Source organism: Chionomys nivalis, chromosome 12 (assembly GCF_950005125.1).
Source record: "Chionomys nivalis chromosome 12, mChiNiv1.1, whole genome shotgun sequence".
NCBI lineage: Eukaryota > Metazoa > Chordata > Mammalia > Rodentia > Cricetidae > Chionomys > Chionomys nivalis.
The window spans coordinates 44,035,491-44,058,694 of NC_080097.1; the positions used below are offsets into that span (position 1 = coordinate 44,035,491).

General features: G+C 44.5%; 1 protein-coding gene across 1 annotated transcript in view; it reads right to left on the bottom strand.

Annotated features, from left to right (window-relative positions):
• Loxl2 (lysyl oxidase like 2) overlaps positions 1-23,204 on the bottom strand; it is an 80,631-nt gene that overhangs the window by 54,001 nt on the left and 3,426 nt on the right. Inside the window, exon 2 of the mRNA XM_057786752.1 lies at positions 4,335-4,744. Coding sequence (XP_057642735.1) covers positions 4,335-4,698 — 364 coding nt within the window. The 5' untranslated portion in view covers positions 4,699-4,744. The remainder of the gene's footprint in view (positions 1-4,334; positions 4,745-23,204) is intronic.

Sequence of the window (23,204 nt, forward strand, 5' to 3'; positions counted from 1 at the left end):
CATCCGATCAGAAGCAAAATTGTGTTTTTCTCTTTCCACTCACTCACGGAAACCCATCTCCTGACGAAAGAAGAAGCATGTAAACAATTCACAAATGTCTTAGAAGAGGCGGAACATAAATGAAATGGGGTTTGAATGCTGAGTCCTTGGTTTGATCAGGCAGTGGAAATTATTCCAAGCTAGAACATGCAGGGCCCTTGTCCTTGTCAGTGTTGGTACAGTTGAGTGGAGAGTCCCCACCCTGTTTCAGGTTACTGTGAAAGCCCTCTTTGGAACTCTCTGAAAGGGTCATGGCTTGCCTGAGCTTGGGGAGGTTGTGGGTTAGGCTGAAAAATCCAGGGGATCCCTTGCAATTGTGCCATTTTTGTTATGACAACTTGAACCTTGGAGGTGCCTGAAGACTCTAGGAGGGCAGCCTGTTATGGGGTCAGCTACATCCTTCCTAGCCCATCCACAGAGCCTGACTCCAGGTCAGACTCTACTGGGTACCACTACCACCAGCAGCAGCAGTCCCAGCCAGGACACTAGCCAGATTCTGATCATCAAACCCCATCCTGTTTAATCAACCATTTTTTGTTTTCTCCCACACCAAAGTCAGCTTATATTTACTGAGTGCATGCCATACACCCAGGGCTATATTAAATCTGCACTGAAACTGATGAAACTTAAATACACTTATATTTAGAAGTTCTCTCATGGTGCAAACCAAGTGCCACTTTCTATGCAAATGGATGAACTCTGTGTGTATGTGTGTGTGTACAAGAGTGTGCACATGTGTTTGTGTGTATGTGCACGTTTGTATATGTGCATGCTGAGACCAGGGAACAACCTCAGGTGTCATTCCTCAGGTTCTGACCACCTGATTTTGAGAGACAGGTTTTCTTATTGGCCTGAAACTCTCCAAGGAGTCTAGAGTGGCTGGCCAGTAAGCTCAGTGATCTGCTTGTCTCGACCTCCTAGAGCTGGGGTTGCAAGTACATCCCGCTATGCTCAGCTGCCACCTCCACTTCCTGTGTGTGCGGTGTGTTGGGGGGGATCAAACTTGGGTCTTCATAAGTTCTTTTTTTTTAAAAAAATATATTTATTTATGTATTATGTATACAGCATTCCTTCCATGTATGTCTGAAGGTCAGAAGAGGGCACCAGACCCCATTACAGATGGTTGTGAGCCACCATGTGGTTGCTAGGAATTGAACTCAGGACCTTTGGAAGAACAGTCAGTGCTCTTAACCTCTGAGCCATCTCTCCAGCCCTCTTCATAAGTTCTTTATGGACTGAACCATTGTCTCATCTCTCAGACAGCTCAAGTCTTAATCCCTTGGCATCACAATGTTCAGTTTGTCTAGGATTTGTTTCTCCCTATCCTTTCCTTAAACTGCAGCTGTCAAGCCTTTAGAAATTCGGTACTCAGTCACCACTTATCCTCCTTATGGAGACCTTCTTGCCCTTGGCTCCTAATGCTCTTCAAGGTCATGGTTCAGCCCTGGTTGTAATCAATGACTGAACCCTCCTCAATCTCCATCTCAACCATCACATTCTGCAGCTGTATCTCCCACCATCTTTCCAGCAAATTCTTGTTAGTGTTAACTCAGCTGGGATCCCTACTCATGGGTTTGAAGAGTTTTGCAGGATCCTTCCTTCCTCCTCATGACTCTCCCTTCCTTATTCAGCACGGACTCTATAAATGATCATTTTATTAGCTTCCTTTCAAGTCTTCTCCACTCTCCTGAGCCCTTGGATTCTTTTTATCCTCTGATAGCAAAGTCCTACCCAGCAGGCCCACTTGTCCTGCTACTCCTGCTGGCTTCTATAGGCAAAGATCCACAGATATCTCATCTGATGATAGATTTGCTCCAAATTTGATTAAAAAAATAAATCTGTCACTTGGGGAAAGCCACCATTGTTGGAGAATATTTGTCATAAAAATTTGAGGGTACAATAATCAGAATGGAAAGTATAAATTTGACATAAGCCCTAGATCACTCAGATAGCAAAATAAACAGAGATGTGGACATATGGATGAACATCGGAAGTTTAGTCAGAGACAGGAAGTGGTTCTAAAGGCTCCAGCTAATCGGTCTTGGTTGCTTTGACTCTCATTGCTGCCAAGTGAACCAGAACAAGCTTTCGGCACATGTGACTCTAAGCATGGGGTCTTAGGCCAGTTCTTCCATCAGGAAACTCCCCACTGGCTGGAGGTGAGGGGTGCAGAAAATGGTACACGTTTCTTCCCATCATTTTGGAATAACGGAGAGGAGAGAGGGCTAAAGGGAGTTTAACTTGTCTATCTCACTGTCCCCTCAACCCGCTGCAGATCCAGTCCCACCCAGAACTTTGAGATCATAATGTCCTGGGTAGAGTCTGAAATGTTGTGCGTTATTATGCTTACTCAAGAAAGCTTTTGTACAGTTATCATGGCATTGACCCTTTGGGTCCAGAGAGTGTGGACAGCTCACTCTAGTCCAACAGTCTGATTAATGCCAAGCCCTGTGGGCAGCTCAGTAGGGGAAAAGGTACTTGAGTTGTCAACCTGGAGTAGAGGTGCAGCTCTTGGAAGAACACTGTGTGTGTGTTTCGGGGAGGGGGGGTGCACACACACACATACATAAGCATATGTGGATACCAGAGAGGTCAGGTTATCTTCTTCCAGAGATAGAGTATTTCACTGAACCTGGTGCCCACCAATTGACTAGGTTAGCTGGAGGAGTCTACCTGTATCCACTCCCTCAGCACTGAGGCTTCCTACACATGCCACCATGCCCAGTGTTTGTGTAGGTGCTAGATAGCCAAACTCAGGTCTACTTGCTTGCATGGAAATTTCTTTACCCACAGAGCTGTCTCCTAGCCCCAAGAAGAACATTTGTTTGCAAATGATACCTTTTGCCCACACCGGCATTCCTAACTAGGGATGCCAACTACTGGGGCACACCAGTTCGTAAAGAATCCATCTTCCAGATGTCAATCACATGCCATATGACATTTTGTTTAATGATGTACCACATGTATAAAAGAGGTCCTCAGATACCACCCTATTGCCTGGTGACCTCATAGTTGTTTTTGGTTTTCTATGGTGCCTCATGATGCTGAGATTGCTAACAGTTCTTTTTTAGAGCACATCCACATTGTAAAACTACACAGTTAGCTCATCATGGCCCTGAGCTAGAAGTCTGAGTCGTGAAGATTGATCCTCAAACCTCTCATAACTTCCCTTTTGTGTGCTTTCGAAATTGTATTTAATTCTGTGTGTGCCTGTTTATCTATGGGTTGGCACATGCATGGGACAGCACGGATCCTCAGAGTCCTTCAGGGGACTCAGAGCCCCCTGGAGTTAGTTGTAAGCTATTGTGAGTCACCTGGTGCGGGTGCTGGGAATCAAACTCAGGCCTCTGAGAAAAGCAGCACATTCTGCGGCATCTCTCCAGCCTCGTTATTTTCTTTTGTTATTGTTGCTTCGGGATAAATGTATTTGACTCTAACAAGGAAGGAAGGAAGGAAGGAAGGAAGGAAGGAAGGAAGGAAGGAAGGAAGGAAGGAAGGGGCCAACTCAAAGTTAACAATTCAGTGTGACTCTGGTCTTATGACAACCAATGTTAAAACAACAGCATGTTAAAGTTAAAATAGCAAGTTGAAGATATGTGTGATCATTTGTAGTCCCAATGGCAAGGAGGCAGAGACGGGAATCCCTGGGGCTTGCTGGCCTACTTGCTGGCCTACAGCTTAGCCTACTTGGTGAGTTACAGGCCATCGGGGAGATCTTGTCTCAAAAAAGAAAAAAAAAAAGAAGGATAACATCTGAGGAAGAACACTTGAGGTTGTCCTCAGGAGGCCAGAGACACACACCTGCATAAGGTCACAAGCGCACACATGTACATACACACATGTAGACACGATAAAATAGTGATGATGATGATGATCTTCATGTGTGTAGAAATCTAGCCCGTGGAGTTCTTTTGAGAAAGAGTGAGAACCCTACTTGGAAGGAGAAATCTGGATGTGGGCAAGACACTACAACCCTTAGAGTGTGGCTTAGTAAGATGGGTGCAGGCTAATTTCACCTACTGACCGAGGTCAACAACCATCTTGTCTCGCCTGAGACATTTCATGCTCAAAGCAGGAAGAGCCTGGAGAGTTTCTGATGTTTGATCCCTCCCTCAGTCCCTGGAGGGGGGGGCGCCCATCAGCCTTCCAGCAAGACACAGCCTGCAGGGCAGATAGGAAACTCTCGGAAAGCCAGGCTTAATAGCAATTCCATCTTTCTTCGCAGGCTCATCAGGATGTGTCCTGGCCTTGCTGTGTGACAGACACTCATCTCCTTGGCACCGTCAGCCTCTTACCTTCTCCTGGGCCGTAGGAGGAGCTGGCTGTCCAGGACTTGGCTTCCACATAACCCACTTCCCGGCAGACAACGTGGGCAGCGTGGATGGAGAAGTCATCATCACACACAGTGCCCCACTGGCCTTCATAATAGACCTCCACGCGGCCTTCATTATGCTTCCTCTTCTGGCCCGTTAGGCGGACCTGGATCTTGACCACATCGGAGGGGACCTGGTGCTGATGGTACTCGGGAGCGGGCTGCTGGAAGTACTCGGGGTACTGGAGTTGGTAGGGCCAGCTCTCATACTGTGCTAGGCTCAGGGAGGGCAGGAAGACGAACATAGCCAAACAACCATAGAAACAGGAGCCGAAAGGTATCTCCATCCTTGTCCTGTGCTGAGAAGAGGTCAGGGGTGGCAGCAGGAACTTTCTGGAACAAATAAAAATGAGCGGGAGAGCCATCAGTCTAGGATAAAGGTTGTAGGTTTCTGTAAAGAGTTCTGTGACATTACCTTCCTGGCTTAGCATGCAAAGTTCTTCCGGGTTACATTCCAACCCAGTTCTGTTCCCATTTCAGTTTTGGCAACAGCAGTCTGAGTTCCCAAAGTCTATCACCCATCTTCCTCATCTTTGGAATGCTGTCATCCATACTGGTAACTAAATTTAAAGAAAACCTTTGCTTTTCTTCTTTAAATTTATTCACAGCCAGCGGGAATCTATGTGTAACTCCAGAGTGAGGTTGTGTATAGAGACCTCATGTGTCTTGGTCCTCAGATAACTCAGAGACTGGGAGATGATGAGCAAAGGACTGTGGGCGTGTCTCAAGGAGGAAGCAGGTTGAGATGTGAGAGCCCAAAAGGAAAGCCAGGAATTGCAGCTGGAAACCGCAGGGGCAAACACACTTCATTTCAGCCATACACAAAGGGGCAGAGAGAGCACTGTCCTCAGTTCAGGATGTTCCTATCAAGGAAGGGCCGGCTAACTTACCTTGGGCTGAAGCCACCCAGAGTCACCTGTGCTCTGCCTTGAAGAGACACAACCCTTTGCATGCTGGTGCTCTGTGTGTTTGCTAAGAGAACACACCCTCTGTTATCGCCAGAGACTCAGCAATTCTCATCCTATGACACTCAAACAAGCCCAGAGAGTGTTGGGGTTCCTGCAGTGGGGTCCACAGTCTGCACCCGGCTTATGTTTTGTGACACTTACAGCAGAGAGCCTCTAACCCTGCCCTTCAAAGACCACACGCCTCAAGGAGACCTTGCTCAGTCCCATTAGACAAACGAAGGTGCTCTCTGGCTGCTTTAAAACCTAATGTTGCTAGTGTTTTGCTCTGTTGTCCACCAGGCTTTGTGACCAGAAACTCAACTCTGAGGGTTCCCATGAGGTAACATCTGTTTCTGCTAGGTAGACTCATTTGTATTAGAAAACTCTTACCACGAACAACTACAAAACAGTAAATAAGCCTACTAAAAATGCCACGTGACGTTTTGCTCAACAAAAGACCCTGCCTATGAAAATGACCCCGTAAGTTTATACTGGAGATGAAAATTCCCATCACCTGGTAACACGGTAGCCAGCCTAACATCACAGCACAACGCACTGCGGCATTCCTCCTGTTTGCTGGGATAGTGGTGGGAACAAACCCACTGCATTGCCTTTGTCTCAAAGAGCAATAACGCTCCAGCCCAGCACACGGGTATGACCGCGACTTGACTGCTTTATGCCTTTGTCATATTGGTTTTTTGTTTGTTTTGGCTTTTTTTGTTTTGTTTGAGTCATGCTCTCACTCTGTAGCCCGGGCTGAATCAGACTCATAGGGATCCTCCTGCCTCTGCCTCCACGTGCTGGGATTACAGGGACGAGCCACCACACCTGCAATCATTGCTTGTTTCATCGCTGCTCGGCCATTGCTCCTTCTGCTTGGGAACAACGCTGAATGCAAAATGCCATGCTGTGTCACACCTGCAGTGGCCTTCCACAGCTTGTTTACAAGTCTCCTGATCGCATTAGGAGGCCACATGGAGGGACTGGTGTCCACCATCCGGGTTTGTGAGGGAACATTCTAGGATGTTTAAACAATGCCTGAGTATCCTGTCCCTTCTGTGTCATGCCTCCCCAGCCCTACCCTCCCCACCCCAACCCCCGTCATTGGGTGAAACCTGCTGCTGGAAGGATACCTAGGTTGCGTGGGCTCAAAGAGCCAAGGAACCAGAGAGAAAGGATGTGCATTGAGATGGGCTTACATAGGTCTCTGCCTTTCCCAAGTGAGTGCCCAGTAGGTTGGAGAGCTGAGGGACATTTTCAGTGGCCTTCAAGGACTGACAAGATAGACATCAGAGGCCATGGGAAGGGACTGGTGAGACAAATTAGGACACGGAGTGTAAGCGATGTGCCTGGAAACCCAAAGAATGTGCAGAGGAAGCATCTGAAGAGCAGTGGTGGGGAATTATCCACACCGATGCACAGTAGCAAGACCAAGCAGTGCACACATGGAGGAAACCACCTCCGGGCACACAGACTGTGGACAGTCAGGAAAGGAGGAAATCTCACACACAGCCAGAGGGAGATGGGCATGCTACATCTGAAGAAATCAGGCAGCCTCTCCGCAAAAATAAGAATAACAGAATGACATTTTCCAAGGGCTGGCACAGTAACAGCGGTCTATGGATTGGGGGAAAAATGAAGATGAAATGGGGACACTGAGACAAACAAAAACGGAGGCACTAGAAGGAGATCTTTAAGCCAAAGGAAAAGTAATGCCAGAAACAGTGTGGAGGTTTAGGAAGGAATGAAGGACAGAACAGGAAACGACATGAGCACACCTAAATGCAAACCCGCTGTATAAAACAATAACAATGTCCTGTGTCCTCAAAGATTTGTACTATGGACTGGAGAGGTAGCTCAGAGTTAGGGCACTTGCCTTTCAGGAGTGAGACCCTGGGGTTGGTACTCAGAGTTGCATCATAATGGTGATAAAGAACAGCAACAACTCTGTGTGTGTGTGTGTGTCTGTGTGCGTGTTTCACTACTTCCCAATAGTGGCACAGACTGGAAACAAAATATAGCCTTTGCAAGACAGTAGAAAAGCACAATAGATACTCCAATTAAAAGACAAACGTCACCAAGACAGACTGAACAATATAATCAAACAACATATCCTTACAAAAGACCATGAAAAAATAGAAGATACACTGTGTGCAGCTCAGTCAAAAGAAAGCTGATCCAAAGTGAGATAACAGTGATTCCACAACAACAACAAAAAAAAACCTACCAGAGCCCAAAGGGAAAAGCTAACGAAAGAGTCACTCTGCCAGGAAGGTACAACTGTCTTGATGTGCATGGGTCATTTCAGCATGCATGAGACAAAAACTGACAGAATGAAGAGGAAATCGGATCCACGGCCGATCCTTAATGCAGCGGAGACTCTCCACACAGACGGCCCAGGCACTGAGTACAGGAACAAGGAGATCAACCACACGACAGTTCATGGAGTTCCTGGAAGCTGTACTCAACAACTCCACAGGACAGATGCCCTTCAAGGACACACAGACTTGCCAAAACGAACCCCAAGGTGAGTCAACAAGCAAGTCTCAACAGTCACTGAAAGCACACAGAGCGTACTGTCTGACCGCAGGAGAATTTAGCCAGGTGCCAAGGCTGAAAACCGAATGAGCATTTGTTGTTTTTGTTTCTAAAAACACAGACTGCGGACTTGGTAAATTCTGACGAAGCTGGAGATGTTGGTAGAGCGCTTCATAGCAAGCACAAAGCCTGGGGTTCAATCCTCAGCGTTCCCTGTAGTCTCCGCACGTGGGAAATAAAGATAAGAGAATTTCAAGTTCAAGACCATCCTAAACTACACAGCAAGCTAGAGGCTAGCCTGGGCTATATAAGACACTCTCAAAACAAGCAAACAACAAAAACAGAAACATAAGGTGTGTGTGTGTGGGGGGGTTGTTTTAGATGCTGCTTCTGTCGGCTCAATTCAAGGTCACCTGGCAGTGACCTTCTACTGTCAATGTTCAAAGGCTATCCTGGCACATCACATGGCCAAGGACATGAGCATACATGTGTCTCTTCTTGCCTCATACCTTCTTCTTACAAAGTCACCAGGATTCAAACAGGGTCCCTACTGTGATGATTTAGTCTAATTCTGGTTACTTCCCCGAGGCCTCACCTCGGAGGGAACAAATCCTTGGGCAGACACTTCTAACCATGAAGCTAGAGATTCCCCAACCATTATGTCAATGACATACTATTCATCTCCTTCCAGTGAGCAAGGCCATATGCATTTGCTTGTTGGGCTAACTCTCAGACATCCTTCTCAGGTGAGGCTGGGCTCTGAGTGAACAGAACTGTCCGAGGCCGTGACAGACGTGACTCTGACAACCTAGTTGTGCCCCTAGGACATCGGTGAATGCCCAAGGGCTGAACTCCGTGAGCCTAGGTGACCTGATTCTGAATTCTGGAATTTTGCTTTGTCTTGTCTTGTTTTTGTCTTTGACTCTTCCCCTTTGGTTTTCTGAGATGGCTCTGTGTAGCCCAGACTGGCTACTAGAAAGCCCTCTTACCTCCACCTCCTGAATGTTGGCTCTCCATACTTTCTCTCTCTTTTTTTTTTTAAATTAAGAAAGTCAGTGACCTGACAAAGGTCAAGCTGGCAATTTGTAGTTACTGCATTAAAACACACACACCCAACACACACACACCCAACACACACACACACACACCCAACACACACACCCAATACACACACACACCCAACACACACACACACACCCAGCACACACACACACACAACACACACACAACACACACACACCCAACATACACCCAACACACACACACACCCAACACACACACACCCAACACACACACACACCCAACACACACACACCCAACACACACACATACCCAACACACACACCCAACACACACACACAGTGACTCCTATGTTTCTCAATTTAGGAGTTATGTCCTCATTCATAATTTCTGCCACCCATCCTCAGTTTCATGGGAAAACAGTATGTGGAAAATCCTAAGAATCAACAACTCATTCGTTTTAAATTCTGCAGCTATCTCAAGTAATGGGATGCAATCTCATGCTGACCCATGCCACGCCCCCTCTACCCAGGATGACAATCAGCTCTTGATACACCACACCTTGTGTCGTGGTCATCTACACCCCACCCATTCATGAATCAGTCAACAGCTTGTCTCATCGTGCTCTGATATGGGACCCCTCGCAGCAGGCAGTACCTGTGTTCAGGTAACCATTGTTTTAGTACTGATGGCCTCAAAGCACAAGAGCACAGAGGCCGAACGCTCAGATAGGGAAAAACAAAAGCCACAAAGTGTTTCCTCAGTAAAGAGAAGACTCACAAGCTGGGGTGCTAAAAATCTTTCACAGAATGTGAAGATGGAAAAAAGTTGAACCAGAACCGTGAACACCAGCATGGTAAGACGCTTGGAGAAAGAGTGTCCTAGGTTAGGTTTCTTTCTATGGCTGTGATCAGAAGCAACTTGGGGAGAAAAGGGTTTATTTGGCTTACACCTTCCAGGTCACATCCCATCACTGAGGCAGGAGCCAAAGCTGAAGCTGTAGAGGGGTGCTACTTACTGGCTTGCTTCTCATGGCTTGCTCAGTCTGTCCCAGGACTGCCAGCCCAGGGGTGCGACCACTCACAGTGATCTGGGCCCTGGCTACAGCAGTCACTAATCAGGAAAATGCCCTATAGACATGCCACAGGGCAATCATATGGAGGTGATTCTTCGATAGATTCCCTCATTCCAGATGAGTCTAACTTGTATCAAGTTGGCCAAAACCAAGCAGCACAAAGAGAAAAAGCAGAGGATGCATTGAAGTTGTATTTCAGTGTACTGTTATACGTTTTATTTCATTATATGCTGTGAATCTCTTACCAGGTGTGGTAGTTTGACTGGAATTGGCCCCCATGAGCTCACAGGGGAGCAGCACTATTGGGAAGTATCCTTGAAGTAGGTGTGGCCTTGATGGAGGAAGTGTGTCACTGGGGGCAGACTTTGAGGTCTCCTTTGCTCAAGCTTCACTCAGTGTGACACTTAAGAGTCCACTTCCTGTTGCCTGCAAGCTGTAGGACTCACAGTCCACTTCCTGTTGCCTTCTGACCAAGATGTAGCCAACACCATGTCTGCCCACATGCCGCCATGATGATAATGGACTGAAATCATAAGTAAGCCACCCGAAATAAATGTTTTCCTTATAAGAGTTGCCATGGTCATGGTGTCTCTTTACAGCAACAGAAACCCTAAGACACCAGGCTTAATTTACAAATTAAATTTCATCATTAGAATACATCTAAAGGGGAAGAGAGCATGATCTATGTAGCAATCTGTGTGACCTCTGGCTTTGCATACCCACTGAGGGTCGTCCTCATCTGAAGGCAAGCTGGCACTCTCTAGGCAGGGCTGTCCACCTGTTGACCCTATCATCTCCAAACAGTCTGGGCTGCTCATAGCTCTCGTGGGATACACGCGGTCTGTGGGCTGCAGGTTGGACAAGCACTGGTGTGAAGTCATCAACGATCGCTTTATTCCAAGGAGGAAATCAAGGGACAGAGGCTCAGTAAGTTAGGCTGTCCTGGTGGGAAGTAGAATGCAGGGATCCAAATGTGGGTGACCAGGTGGCCAAGGCTAAGCCCTGCCCTGTGCTCTGTGGCCCTTGTCCTGGCTCCAAGGCTTTCAGATCCTTTAATCTTGTTCCAAAAAGAGATGGGGGAAATGTGATCTTGTAATTTAAAAAAGAAAACTCTTAATTTCTGGCTTTGGGTGTCTATAGACAGCTACACCCGGTTCCCCAGACTTCAAGGGTGTGTCCCTATACAGTGCCACATCTTCCCTAGAAAGGGGGCTCTCGGCTCCTTCGCTTCTTCGGCTCCACCTTTATATGTCCAATTCAGCTACTTTTCTTTCCTCTTAAAAATAATCTTAATGTGCTTTTCCCTCTCTGTTGGGACAGTTATTCATATTGATGATAAAGAACTGAGCAAATGACAAGTGGTGAAAGGAAAAGAAAATAAGTACTACAGCTGTTGGGTCCGTCGCCATCAAATCTGCAATGTTCGCTCTTCTGCCTTTCCTCTGTATCTATCGCCTTGGAAAAATTTGAATCACTGAGCATGCCTCTAGCCCCCATACTAGAGGAAGGAGAAGGAACCATGAGTCTGAAAAACACTGGGCTGCATAACAAGTCCAAGACCAGCCTGAGGTATATAGTGAAACGCTGCGTCAAAAAAACAAGGGTTGGGGACATAGCCCAGTGGTAGAGCGTTTGCCTGGCATGTGCAGGTCACTGGGTTCAATCCCAGCACTGGGGACTGAAAACCAATGGGAATCCTTTCCTACACATTGCCTTGGAAAATGAGATCTCTCTCTCTCTCTCTCTCTCTCTCTCTCTCTCTCTCTCTCTCTCTCTCTCACACACACACACACACACACACACCCTCTATGTAGACCAGGCTGATCTTGATTTTATAGAGACCCATTTGCTTTTATTTCCCAAGTGCTGGGATAAGGTGTGCGCCACCATGCCCAGCTCGAAAACTGCTTTTTAAGGCAGGCAGTGGTCTATATAGAGTTCTATGATAGTCAGGGCTACATAGAGAGACCTTGTCTCAAAAATACATACACACACACACAAAACTCTGTCTTTTAATTGAATAGTATATAGCAGACACTATAATTTTTCTTTTATATAGTTATTTATTATGATGATTAATCTTGATGGTGAACTGGACTGGATTGAGAGGCACCTAAGAATTTAGTAAAGATTACTTCTGCACGTGTGTATGTGGGGGTGTCCAGAAAGAATGACTTTAAGTGGGGGAGATGATTGGCACCAGTCAGTAGGCTGTCCCCTGGATGAAGGACAGGTACTATCTGCTTCCTGGCCATAATGTATGATGGTCTTCTCTGCTGTACCCTCCTCACCATGATGAACTGACGCCTCTGAAACCATGAACCAAAACAAATCTTTCTTCTCTAAAGTTGTTTTTCATGGCTAGAAAGATGGCTCAGTGGTTAAGAGCACTGACTGGGGTTCAATTTCTAGCACCCACGTGGCAACTCAAAAGTGTCTGTAATTCCAGGGGACCCAACACCATGGCAAAACACCAATGTACATAAAATAAAAAAAATAAAGTTGATTTTCTCTAGTATTTTTCCAGAGTGACACCAAATTACAATTATAGAGCACTGAGTCATACAGAGAGACTATAATTCTGTTTCTAAATCTCTTTGCCACTGTATACATTGTTGAAATGAAAACCCATATTGCTAAAATGTTACACAACCTTGGGATGCATTCCTAAAAATAAACTAGGGAGGCAGAAAAGTCTATAAAAAAGCCAACACTTCTGCAAAATACACTAAGGCTTCGGTGAGTTTCCAGTGTGGTCAGCAGTACGGAGGTTTCCCTGCACTGATATGCAAATATAATATTTTGCTTTTGTTAGCATTGCTTTGGCTACCCAGACTCTTTCTTTGGAGATATCTTTGTGCCTTTTTTTTCCCTTTCCCATTTTCTCATTGCTTTGTATGACTCATCGCTAAGCTGGCATCCAACCAAACCACAAGAGGGTGAAGTTCCAGGCATCCCAGAAGACCAGACACCCAAAGTAGTGGGGCTATGCAGACCCCATGACTCTAGGCTTCTCTTTACTCCAAACGGAAGTGATTGTTTCTTGCCTTTTCTGATACCTGAACATAAACCAACATGGCAAATTCACCATCTGCTTCTCCAGATATATGGAGGCACCTGGAAGGATGGGGGCACCTCTGTCTTCTTCAGACCTGCTCCATCAACTCCTGCCAGAGGAGGTCAGAAAAGAACTTAAGGGGTGACTGGGCAGTTAAGAGTACTTGCTGCTCTTGTAGAAGACCCAAGTTCAATTCCTAGCACCCACATCAGGTAGCTCATAACCATGTGTAATTCAGCTCCAATGGATTTGATGTCCTCTTCTGGCCTCTGAAGGTACACACAAACATAGAGAGAGAGAGAGAGAGAGAGAGAGAGAGAGAGAGAGACAGACAGACAGACAGACAGACAGACAGACAGAAAGGGAAAGAGAGGGAGAGGGAGAAAGAGAGAGAAACTAAAATAAAAAAAATTAATTAAAAGAAAAAGAAGAAGAGTTAGGGAGATGGTACAGGTGCTAAAAGTGCTTTCTGTGTCCTACAGCTGATAAACACCATCAGTAATGTAGTAGGATACAAGATTAACCGAAAAAAAAAATCAGTAGCCCTCCTATATACAGATGATGTGCAGGCTGAAAAAGATATTAGAGAAACATCATCCTTTACAATAACCACAAATAACATAAAATATCTTGGGGCAACTCTAACCAAACAAGTGAAGGGTCTGTATGACAAGAACTTTAAATCTTTGAAGAAAGAAATCGAAGAAGACATCAGAAAATGGAAAGATATTCCACGCTCTTAGACAGGAAGGATTAACACAGTAAAAATGGCAATATTACCAAAAGCAATCTACAGATTCAATGTAATATCCATCAAAATTCTAGCAAAATTCTTCACAGACCTTGAAACAATATTAAACTTCATTTTGGAAAACCAAAAAACTCAGGATAGAAAAACCAATTCTGTACAATAAAGGAATTTCTGGAAGCATCATCATCCCTGACTTCAAACTCTACTACAGAACTACAGTACTGAAAACAACTTGGTATCGGCATAAAAACAAACAGTAGTACCAATAGAATCAATTCAAAGACTTGAATATTAATTCACATACCTTCAAACACCTGATTTTTGACGAAGAAGCTAAAAATGGAAAATGGAAAAAAGAAAGCATATTATACAAGTGGTGCTTGTATAAATGGATATCAACATGTAGAAGAATGAAAATATCTAGCGCCATGCACAAAACTCAAGTCCAAATGGATCAAAGACCTCAACATAAAACCAACCACTTGAACCTCATGGAAGAGAAAGTGGAAAGTACCCTTGAACACATTGGCGCAGGAGACCACTTCCTAAATATAACCCCCAAGTAGCACAGACACTAAAAGAAACAATTAATAAATGGGACCTCCTGAAACTGAGGAGCTTCTGTAAAGCAAAGGACATAGTCAACAAGACAAAATGGCAGCCTACAGAATGGAAAAAGATCTTCACCAACCCCACATCTGACAGAGGAATGATCTCCAAAATACACAAAGAACTCAAAAAACTAGTCATCAAAAGAACAAATAATCCAATAAAAAATGAGGTACAGACCTAAACAGAGAGCTCTCAACAGAAGACTCTCAAATGGTCAAAAGACACTTAAGAAAATGTTCAACTTTCTTAGCCATCAGAGAAACACAATTCAAAGCAACTCTGAGATACCATCTTACACCTGTCAGAATGGCCAAGATCAAAAACACTGACGACAGCTTATGCTGGAGAGGATGTGGAGTAAGGGGAACACTCCTCCACTGTTGGTGGAAGTGCAAACTTGTACAGCCACTTTGGAAATCAGTATGATGGTTTCTCAAAAAATTAGGAATCAATTTACCTCAAGACCAAGCAATACCACACTTGGACATATACCCAAAGGATGCTCAATTATACCATGAGGACATTTGCTCAACTATGTTCATAGCAGCATTATTTGTAATGGCCAAAACTTGTAAACACCCTAGATGCCCCTCAGCTGAAGAATAAATAAGGAAAATGTGGTACATTTACACAATGTAGTACTACTCAACTGCAAAAAATAATGACATCTTAAAATTTGCAGACAAATGGGTGGAACTAGAAAAAAAATCATACTGAGTGAGGTAACCGAGATCCAGAAAGACAAATAAAATATGTACTCACTCATAAGTGGATATTAGACATAAAGCAAAGGCTAACCATACACAACCCCAGAGAGCCTAGACAACAAAGAGGACCGTAAGAGAGACATACATGGATCCACCTGGAAGGAGAAAAAGAAAAAGACAAGATCTCCTGAGGAAATTGGGAGCGTGGGGAGCAGTGGGGAGGATGGAGGGTGGAAGGGGAGAGGGGAGGAAGGAAGGGGAGTGATGAAAAATGTATAGCTCAATAAAAACAATAACAATAGTGCTTACTGTGAAAGCAAGAGGAGTTGATTTCACATCCAGATTAGCCACATAAAAGCTGGGCATGGCTGTGTGTGTTTGTAACCCAAGCATTAGATATGGAGATGGGTGGATCCTGGGTCCTCGCTGACCAACCAGCCTAGCCTAGACAGAGGGCTTCAAGTTCAGCTGCAGACTCTGTCTCCAAAGAACAAAGCAATAGAAGGAGATATCCAATGTCTTCCGTTGGCCTCAGCATCAATGTGCGAGGGCATTTTGTAACACAGCATATACCATGGGGTGGGAGAGAAGGGAGAGGGAAGAGAGACAAAGACAGAGAGAGGTGGTAGGGGGAGCCTCTTGGCTACACTACCACTGGGTGAGCGGTCAGACAACAGAAGCACTATTCTCAGCATCCCTCTGAATCCTGAGGTGTCTCTTCATAGCCAGAGTCTCAGAACACTCCACAGCAGAGAAGTTGCATCATAGACATTGTGGAAATTCTGGAATCTCTGGACTGTGAGCAGAGGGTGTCCGCCAACTGTGTCAGCCGGCCACAGAAGATGATTGCAGAGACTCCGCAGCTCGGTCCACGCATCCTGAGGTTGTGCAGGCCAGGGCAGCGGGGGGGAGGGGGGGCTGTCCCATACGTCCTTCTTTGAAGAATATCCTACTGACTATAACTTGAGTGCTTGAGTGATATCTGGGAACTTTGTAACAGAGGCTCTTAATGACTCATCCGGTGGAGCTCAGGAAAAGGTCAACACCAGAGGGCTACGAGCAACATGACTAAGGACTGGGGTAGCTGTCTGGCAATCAAAAACACTGTTGCTTATCAGAAAGTGATACATTTTTGTCCCCAGTATTTTCTCACTGGCTTGCAATTAAGCAGTTAAGGATATTCTTACATCACATTTAATCTATTTGAGAATATAATGTCCACTAAGCCTCACTGATGTGATGTGCTGGGCTACAAGGGCTGTCTCACTCTCATTTATATGTCTAGTAATATTTTTTTGAAAAGACTAAGTGTTCCAATGCTTGGTGCATATAAATTTATTGCTATATTTTTCATGACAAATGGTTCCTTTGGTCAAGACATAGGAACCCTCTTAATCTAAGCTATTCGGTTTCTATGTCTGTTTATTTAATCTACTCTTGCTTTCGGAATCCTTTTGCTTGAACTGTCATTTCATCTTTCCATTCTGTTTGGGTCCTCATAGGCTAAGGATATTTATTATGGATATGATTTTATTGGGTCTTCTTTTTAAATCAACTAGCCTGTGTTTAATTAGAGAATTAAGGCTATTTACATCCAGGGCTACGAGTGAGACACACATCCACCTACACACTTGATCCTCAGATTTTGTTGACATTTTCCTTAGTAGTTTTGGTCGATTTTGTTTATTTCTTTCTCTTTTATTTCGAAGATTTGAGGATTTGTTCCATTGGTAATGCCTGAGCCTTTTCTACTTCTCACTTGTAGATTTGGTGTATTTAGTGGAATTTATACATAATTTTTTGGTCTATTAAACCAGAAGCAAACTTTATTCCAGAAAAAGAAAAAGAAATCACTATAGAGCACATAAAGCTTATCAGCTATAGCTGTGACCACAGCCAGAGATCAGACTTCTGTAGCTGTGACAATGGGTGGTTTTCCAAACTACCCCCCCGCTTTTGGCCATTTTTTTTAATTGAGCTATACATTTTTCTCTGCTCCCATCCCTCCCTGCCCTTCCCCTTCTACCCTCCCCCATTACCCCCATGCTCCCAATTTACTCAGGAGATCTTGTCTTTTTCTCCTTCCTATATAGATTCAAGTATGTCTCTCTTTAAAGGTTGTGGGGTACAGGGAACGTTCTTCCATTGCTAGTGGGAGCGCAAAATTGTACATTTTAGAAATCAGTATGGTGATTTCTCAGAAAATTAGGAAACAATCTACCTCAAGACACGTCAATATCACTGTTGGGTATATACCCAAAGGGTTTTCAATCATACCATAAGGACATGTGTTCAATTATGTTCACAGCAGCATTATTTGTAATAGCAAGAACCTGAAAACAACCTAGATGCCCCTCAACTGAAGAATGAATAAAGAAAATGTGGTACATTTACACAATGGAGTATTACTCAGCAGTAAAAACTAATGACATCTTGAAATTTACAGGCAAATGGATGAATCTAGGGGGAAAACATATTGAGTGAGATAATCCAGGCCATAAAAACAAATATAATATGTATTCACTCATAAGTGACTTCCAGACATTAAGAAAATCCAACCTACAGTCCATAACCCCAGACAACCTAGACAACAAAGAGGACCCGAAAAACTTATATATATTTTCTAATGAAGGTGTTTATTATATTTCTCTCTTCTTGGTATAGAATTCTTTCTACCATCTTCTATAATTGTGGTCTACTAGTTATGAATGCCTTTAGCTTAGCCTTGTCATAAAAGATCCTTACCTTTCCCTTGACTATAATGGACAGCCTTGCTGGGTATAATGGTCTTGGTAGTTATTTTCTTGCAGTGCCTAAATATCTCATTACATGCCCTCTTGGTATTCTGATAAACTGTTCATCTAGGAAGTTTGCCTTTCTCTGTTACTTGTCATTTCTGTTGAATATATTGTTGAGTATAAAAAGTCTTTCTTTGTTCTGTCCTTTTGACAATCTTACTATAATTTGTCACAGTGAAGTATCAGGGGTTTGAATGTTTCCTGTACTTAGGTTCTCAAGTTTTCACCAAGATTTGGAAATTGTTCTGCTTTTATTTTATTGAATGGGTTTTCTGTGCCCTCAGCCTGTAACTCTTCTTCAGGTAAGCCAAATATTTGATCTTTTAAGGGTACCCCAAGGCTCTCACATGGTCTCTTATTTTTCTTTCTTTCCATCTGTTACTAACTTATTTAACGTCATGTCTTCAAGTGTGTTATTTTTCTTCTATCTGATCTAGTTTGTCACTGAAGATATCAACTGATTTTTCTGATTTTTTTGTTTTAATTTCTCATTCCTGACTTTCTATCTTGTTCTCTTTTTATTTCCTCTGTCTTGACTACGCATATGATCAAATGTCTTCTTCAGACCCTACAGAGCCTTCTTATGTCACAAGCCTGCTAATCACATCATCTCTTGATGCAGTGAGCACTTTTGAATTCGTTGCTCCATATTTCATCTTCTTTGAAATCTTTGGAATCAGTTACTAAAAAGTTGTGAACATTGGAGGAGTCATTTTCCTTGTATTATTTCTAGGTTAATCTGTTAATCTGTTGGGCTAGGTATATTTTTTACGTTTATGTGACAGCTTTCTTAATGACTTTCTTTTGGCAATGTATCTTGAGGACCCTGTCCTGGGATTTATCCAAGTAGGATTTCTTGCTCATGCCATAATCCAAGGCTACCCTTCCAGCATGTTTTTTCCCATATACACTGACCTGGCAGCTGAGCTAAAGCCAGAAAGCGGCATGATACATTTTTCTGTGTGTGGAACCATGTGGGCCAGATCCAACTTTATACAGGCCTCAAGAGATACACCCCACTGATAAAGGTGCCCAAAAGGTGAGTCAAAGAATGGAAAGCAGAAACCAAATAAATAAATAAATAAATAAATAAATAAATAAATAAATAGCTGGACAAAGCAGGCACAAAATTAATCAGAAGAGAAAAAGAAGGGTACTATATATTAATAAAGGGAATAATTAATAATTAAGTCATTTTAGTATTTTTAACTGTCTGGAGTTACAGACAGTTTTGAGCTTCCATGTGGGTGGTTGCTGAGAACTGGACCCGGCTTGGCTTCTAAGGAAGAGCAGCAAGTGCTCTTAATTGCTGAGCCATTTCCCTAGCCCATATCTGTACGTCTGTGTTCTAGAGCACCCATTCTTACCCTGCTGCCCCCATACATGGTCTAGACAGTCATGGGAGACAACCTCACCACAGGAGAGCACATGGCCCATGCTGCTGCTGAACAGCAGGGTTGGACCTCAGCAGAACTCTGTCCCCAGTCAGAATATGTTATTTGACATCTCTAGAGATTAGATCAGGGACTGAGGTGAGGACTGTCTCCTTCGCTGGACTGGGATTCCTGCTGAGGCCAACAGGAGCGATGAATGGTCTTGGCCCAGGGTCAAGACTGCATTTCCGAGTGGTGGTCTGGGGCTGTTTCTGGCTACCCTTCCAGGAGCGAGACTGTCCTTGGGCAGATGAGGTACCTTCAGAGCATAAGGGAAGTCCTTGTGAATACCCCAAACACAGATGGAGACTTTTAGACACCAGACTGGTCCAGGCCTGATTCATTTTGCCCCTAGCCTGGCCCTGAATTCCACCTCAGTCCCGTCTACTTCTGGTCATACAGATGGAATGCTCGGTGCTCGGCGAGGTGGTGAGAAGGTAGTTATACAGAGCTGAATATTTTTCAGCCTTCAAAATGAGGGATTTGTGGGCATAATTTGTTGTGACTAGTCAGGGTTCCCCACAGCCCACCTCGGGCTTGGGGTGAACTCTAACTTTGACCAGGATGTTCCCTTGGGAAGCTGAAGGAACAATTTCAAACACTTTCAAATGTGCTTACTGGAAACTCATAGACTGGATGAAAAGGCAAAACCTCCTATCAACCACTATTAACATGGAGGGGCTAGGGAGACGGCTCAGTGGGTAAGGCGCTTCTTATGCAAGCATGAGAATCAGAATGCAGATCCTCGGTGCCCACGGGCACAGCAGCCTGGGTCTATAACCCTGGCACTTGGGGCAGGAGCCAGGGCCCTGTGCTCAGTCAGCCTAGCTGACACTGTGAACTACAGGCTCGATAAGATACACTGTCTGAAAAAAATAAGGCATAGAAGCAATTGAGGAAGGCATTCCAACGTCAACTTCTGGCTTCTACATTGCAGCTGCATTGGTGAGGACTCCTGCACACATGTGTGCATACATGTGTAACACACACGTAACAATGAAGTGTCACACCTCATCTGTCCAGTATGTTCTCCACAGTGATGGGACAGGGAAACTCACAATCAGATGTAAAGGTCATAGAGAAACTCGCAAATCAAAGATGCACACTGGGTTCAAATAGCCAACCTGCATCACTCAAGGAAAAGGGAAGCATGGCTTGCACACAAGACAATGCTAAGAAGAACAGAATGTTGGCACCCAAGAGTAGTCTTGGATTCTGCAAATAGAGAAGAGTAATAGGGTACTTGGGGTGACATAAAAAGTCCAAAGTAAAAAGCCGGGCGGTGGTGGCGCACGCCTTTAATCCCAGCACTTGGGAGGCAGAGGCAGGCGGATCTCTGAGTTCAAGGCCAGCCTGGTCTACAAGAGCTAGTTCTGGGACAGGCACCAAAGCTACAGAGAAACCCTGCCTCGAAAAACCAAAAAAAAAAAAAAAAAAAAAAAAAAAGTCCAAAGTATCCAGAGTAGTGACTAGCTCATACATAGCCAATGCTCTAAGGGCAATGACTAATATAATCTCAGATTGGGAGGCATCTGGGAGGGGTATCATTCCATTTGTATTACATTTTTAAAATTAGTTTTGTGTCTATATATGTTGAGGTCAGACGTCAACCTTGGGTATTGTTTCTCAAGGTTCCATCCATATTGGGTTTTGAGATACAATTTCTCACTGGCCTCTAGCTGCTTTTCAAGTAGGCTAAAGTGGCTGGTCAGTGAGTCCCAGTCATCCACCTGTCTCTGTCAGCATATCACTGTGCCTAACTTAACATGCCCAACTTTGTACATGGTTTCACAAGATTATGGGATCTATAGAGGTCTTATTATTCATGTGGCCTCCTATCAACCACTAACATGCCAAAAGGGAAACAGGTTTTACCATCCTACACATATACACACTTGCAGACACACCATATCTTGGAACTCATCTTGGAACTAATCAGACTGGTCTGACTTTCCATGCCTCTTGGAAGAAGATGGAAGTTCATAAAAAATAGGGAGAGAGGAGACTAGGGGGCAGGATGATATACAAACTTAGGAAGTAATCCAGGTTTGTTGGAAATCAACAAGCCTGGTATCTCCAGGGATGAAACTGACTGCAGACTTTGTGCTAATCCCTTAGCGTGGAGTGCTCAGGGTTAGTCTAGGTGGACATACAATTATGGAGGGGCTCAGAGAGTTGGGGTGAGCTGAGTATGTTAGGTGGGTGATGGTGGGTGTCCTAGCATGGGGAGTACACAAGTCAAGTTTTTTTCTGAGATGACCCATCAGAAGTGGTGAGGGGGACAGCCCATTGACTCATTCCCTAAGTGGCAGTGTCCCAAGACTCTTTATCAGAGAAGACCTGATCATCAGCCTGAGTGAGACTCAGACTTGGCTTTGTACACTTTGGGCATCTCCAGGAGCTGCCAGACCAAGATTTTGTCTGCAGGGTCTGGGAGGCACAACTTGGTCCAACAGTCCATTGTTTCAGTCTTGGGTTCTTTACATGACAGCCACGCCCAGAGGGACCAATCACAGGCCTCACAACAGGGGCCACAGCCACATCTTCGGCTCTCCTGGAGTGACTGGGTATGCTAGAGTAGCGTACTGTGCTGAAACTGGTTAAAAAGCCGCAGACCTGGGATTGTGCTGCCCACGGCAGCCTTGGCTCTTACGAGAGAGAACCCAGGGAGCATCAGCAGCAGGCACCAACTGCCACATCAGCGAAGCTGGCTGGGCTCGGCTGCACGAAGCCAGCTGGTACCAAGACTCCAGCGCTCACTCGGGATAATGGCATCTACAGGGTAGTGGCATGTACCCAGAGGCCGGAAAGTTCTCGTTTGTACTGAGCAGGACAGACTTTCTCAGCTACCAACATTAGCGCTAAGCAGAAGTCTTCTCCTAAGCTGGATTCTGATATCCTCTTGTACTTTAAGTCACAGCCAGGCTCCCAGTGCCAGCTTTAGCAAGCCTCTACCTCTTTAGCATCACAAGAACTAGCACCAGCTTGCTGTCCAGAGCTCTGGCCACAGGGAATTGCATTCATCTGTCCTTACCTGCTTCCACAATCACCCACCTCTGGTCCTGCCATTCTCTAGAAGACCACACATCTTCCATCTCATGAACACCACACTCCTATTGAAGGATGTACTCACCTATGCACATTTTCAAAACTCCTGAGAAACCAGGTCAGCAAGACGGCTCAGCAGGTGAAAGCTCTTGCCAGCAGCAAGGTTCGTGACCTTAGTTTCAATCCCCAGCACCCACATGGTGGAAGAAGAGAACGGACTCCTGAAAGTTGTCCTCTGATTTTCACATGTGTACAGTGGCATGTGTGTGCACACACATACATAAAATATAATACTTTTTAAATTCCTAAGAAGTTTACTAAAAATACTGGAATCAGTGAATGAATTCATCAAGGTCATGCAAGATCAACATCCAAAACGACGTTATTTGTTTATACTTTCTTTACATTTTTATTTATTTATTTTTAATTGTGTGTCTGTGTCTGTCTGTGCACATGAGTGAATGGAGGTAGCGTTATATGCAACTGTGAACCATGTGGGTATTAGGAACCAAATTCTTGTCCTCTACAAGCACATGACAAGGTCTTAACTGCTGAGTCTTCTCTCCAGCCCCTTCTACCTGCTTTTCATGAGTAAACTAAAAATTAATGGAAAAAGAAATTTGTTTACAACAGCATCCAAAGGAATAAAATTCTAGAAATAAGTTCAACAAAAGAAGCACAGACGTTATGCCCTGAAAATACAAGACATTGTTGAAAGACGTGTAAGAGCATCTCAATAAATGGCAGAACATCCGTGCTTGTGGACTGGAAGGCTTACTTTTTAAAAATGAGCCTACTCCCCTTGT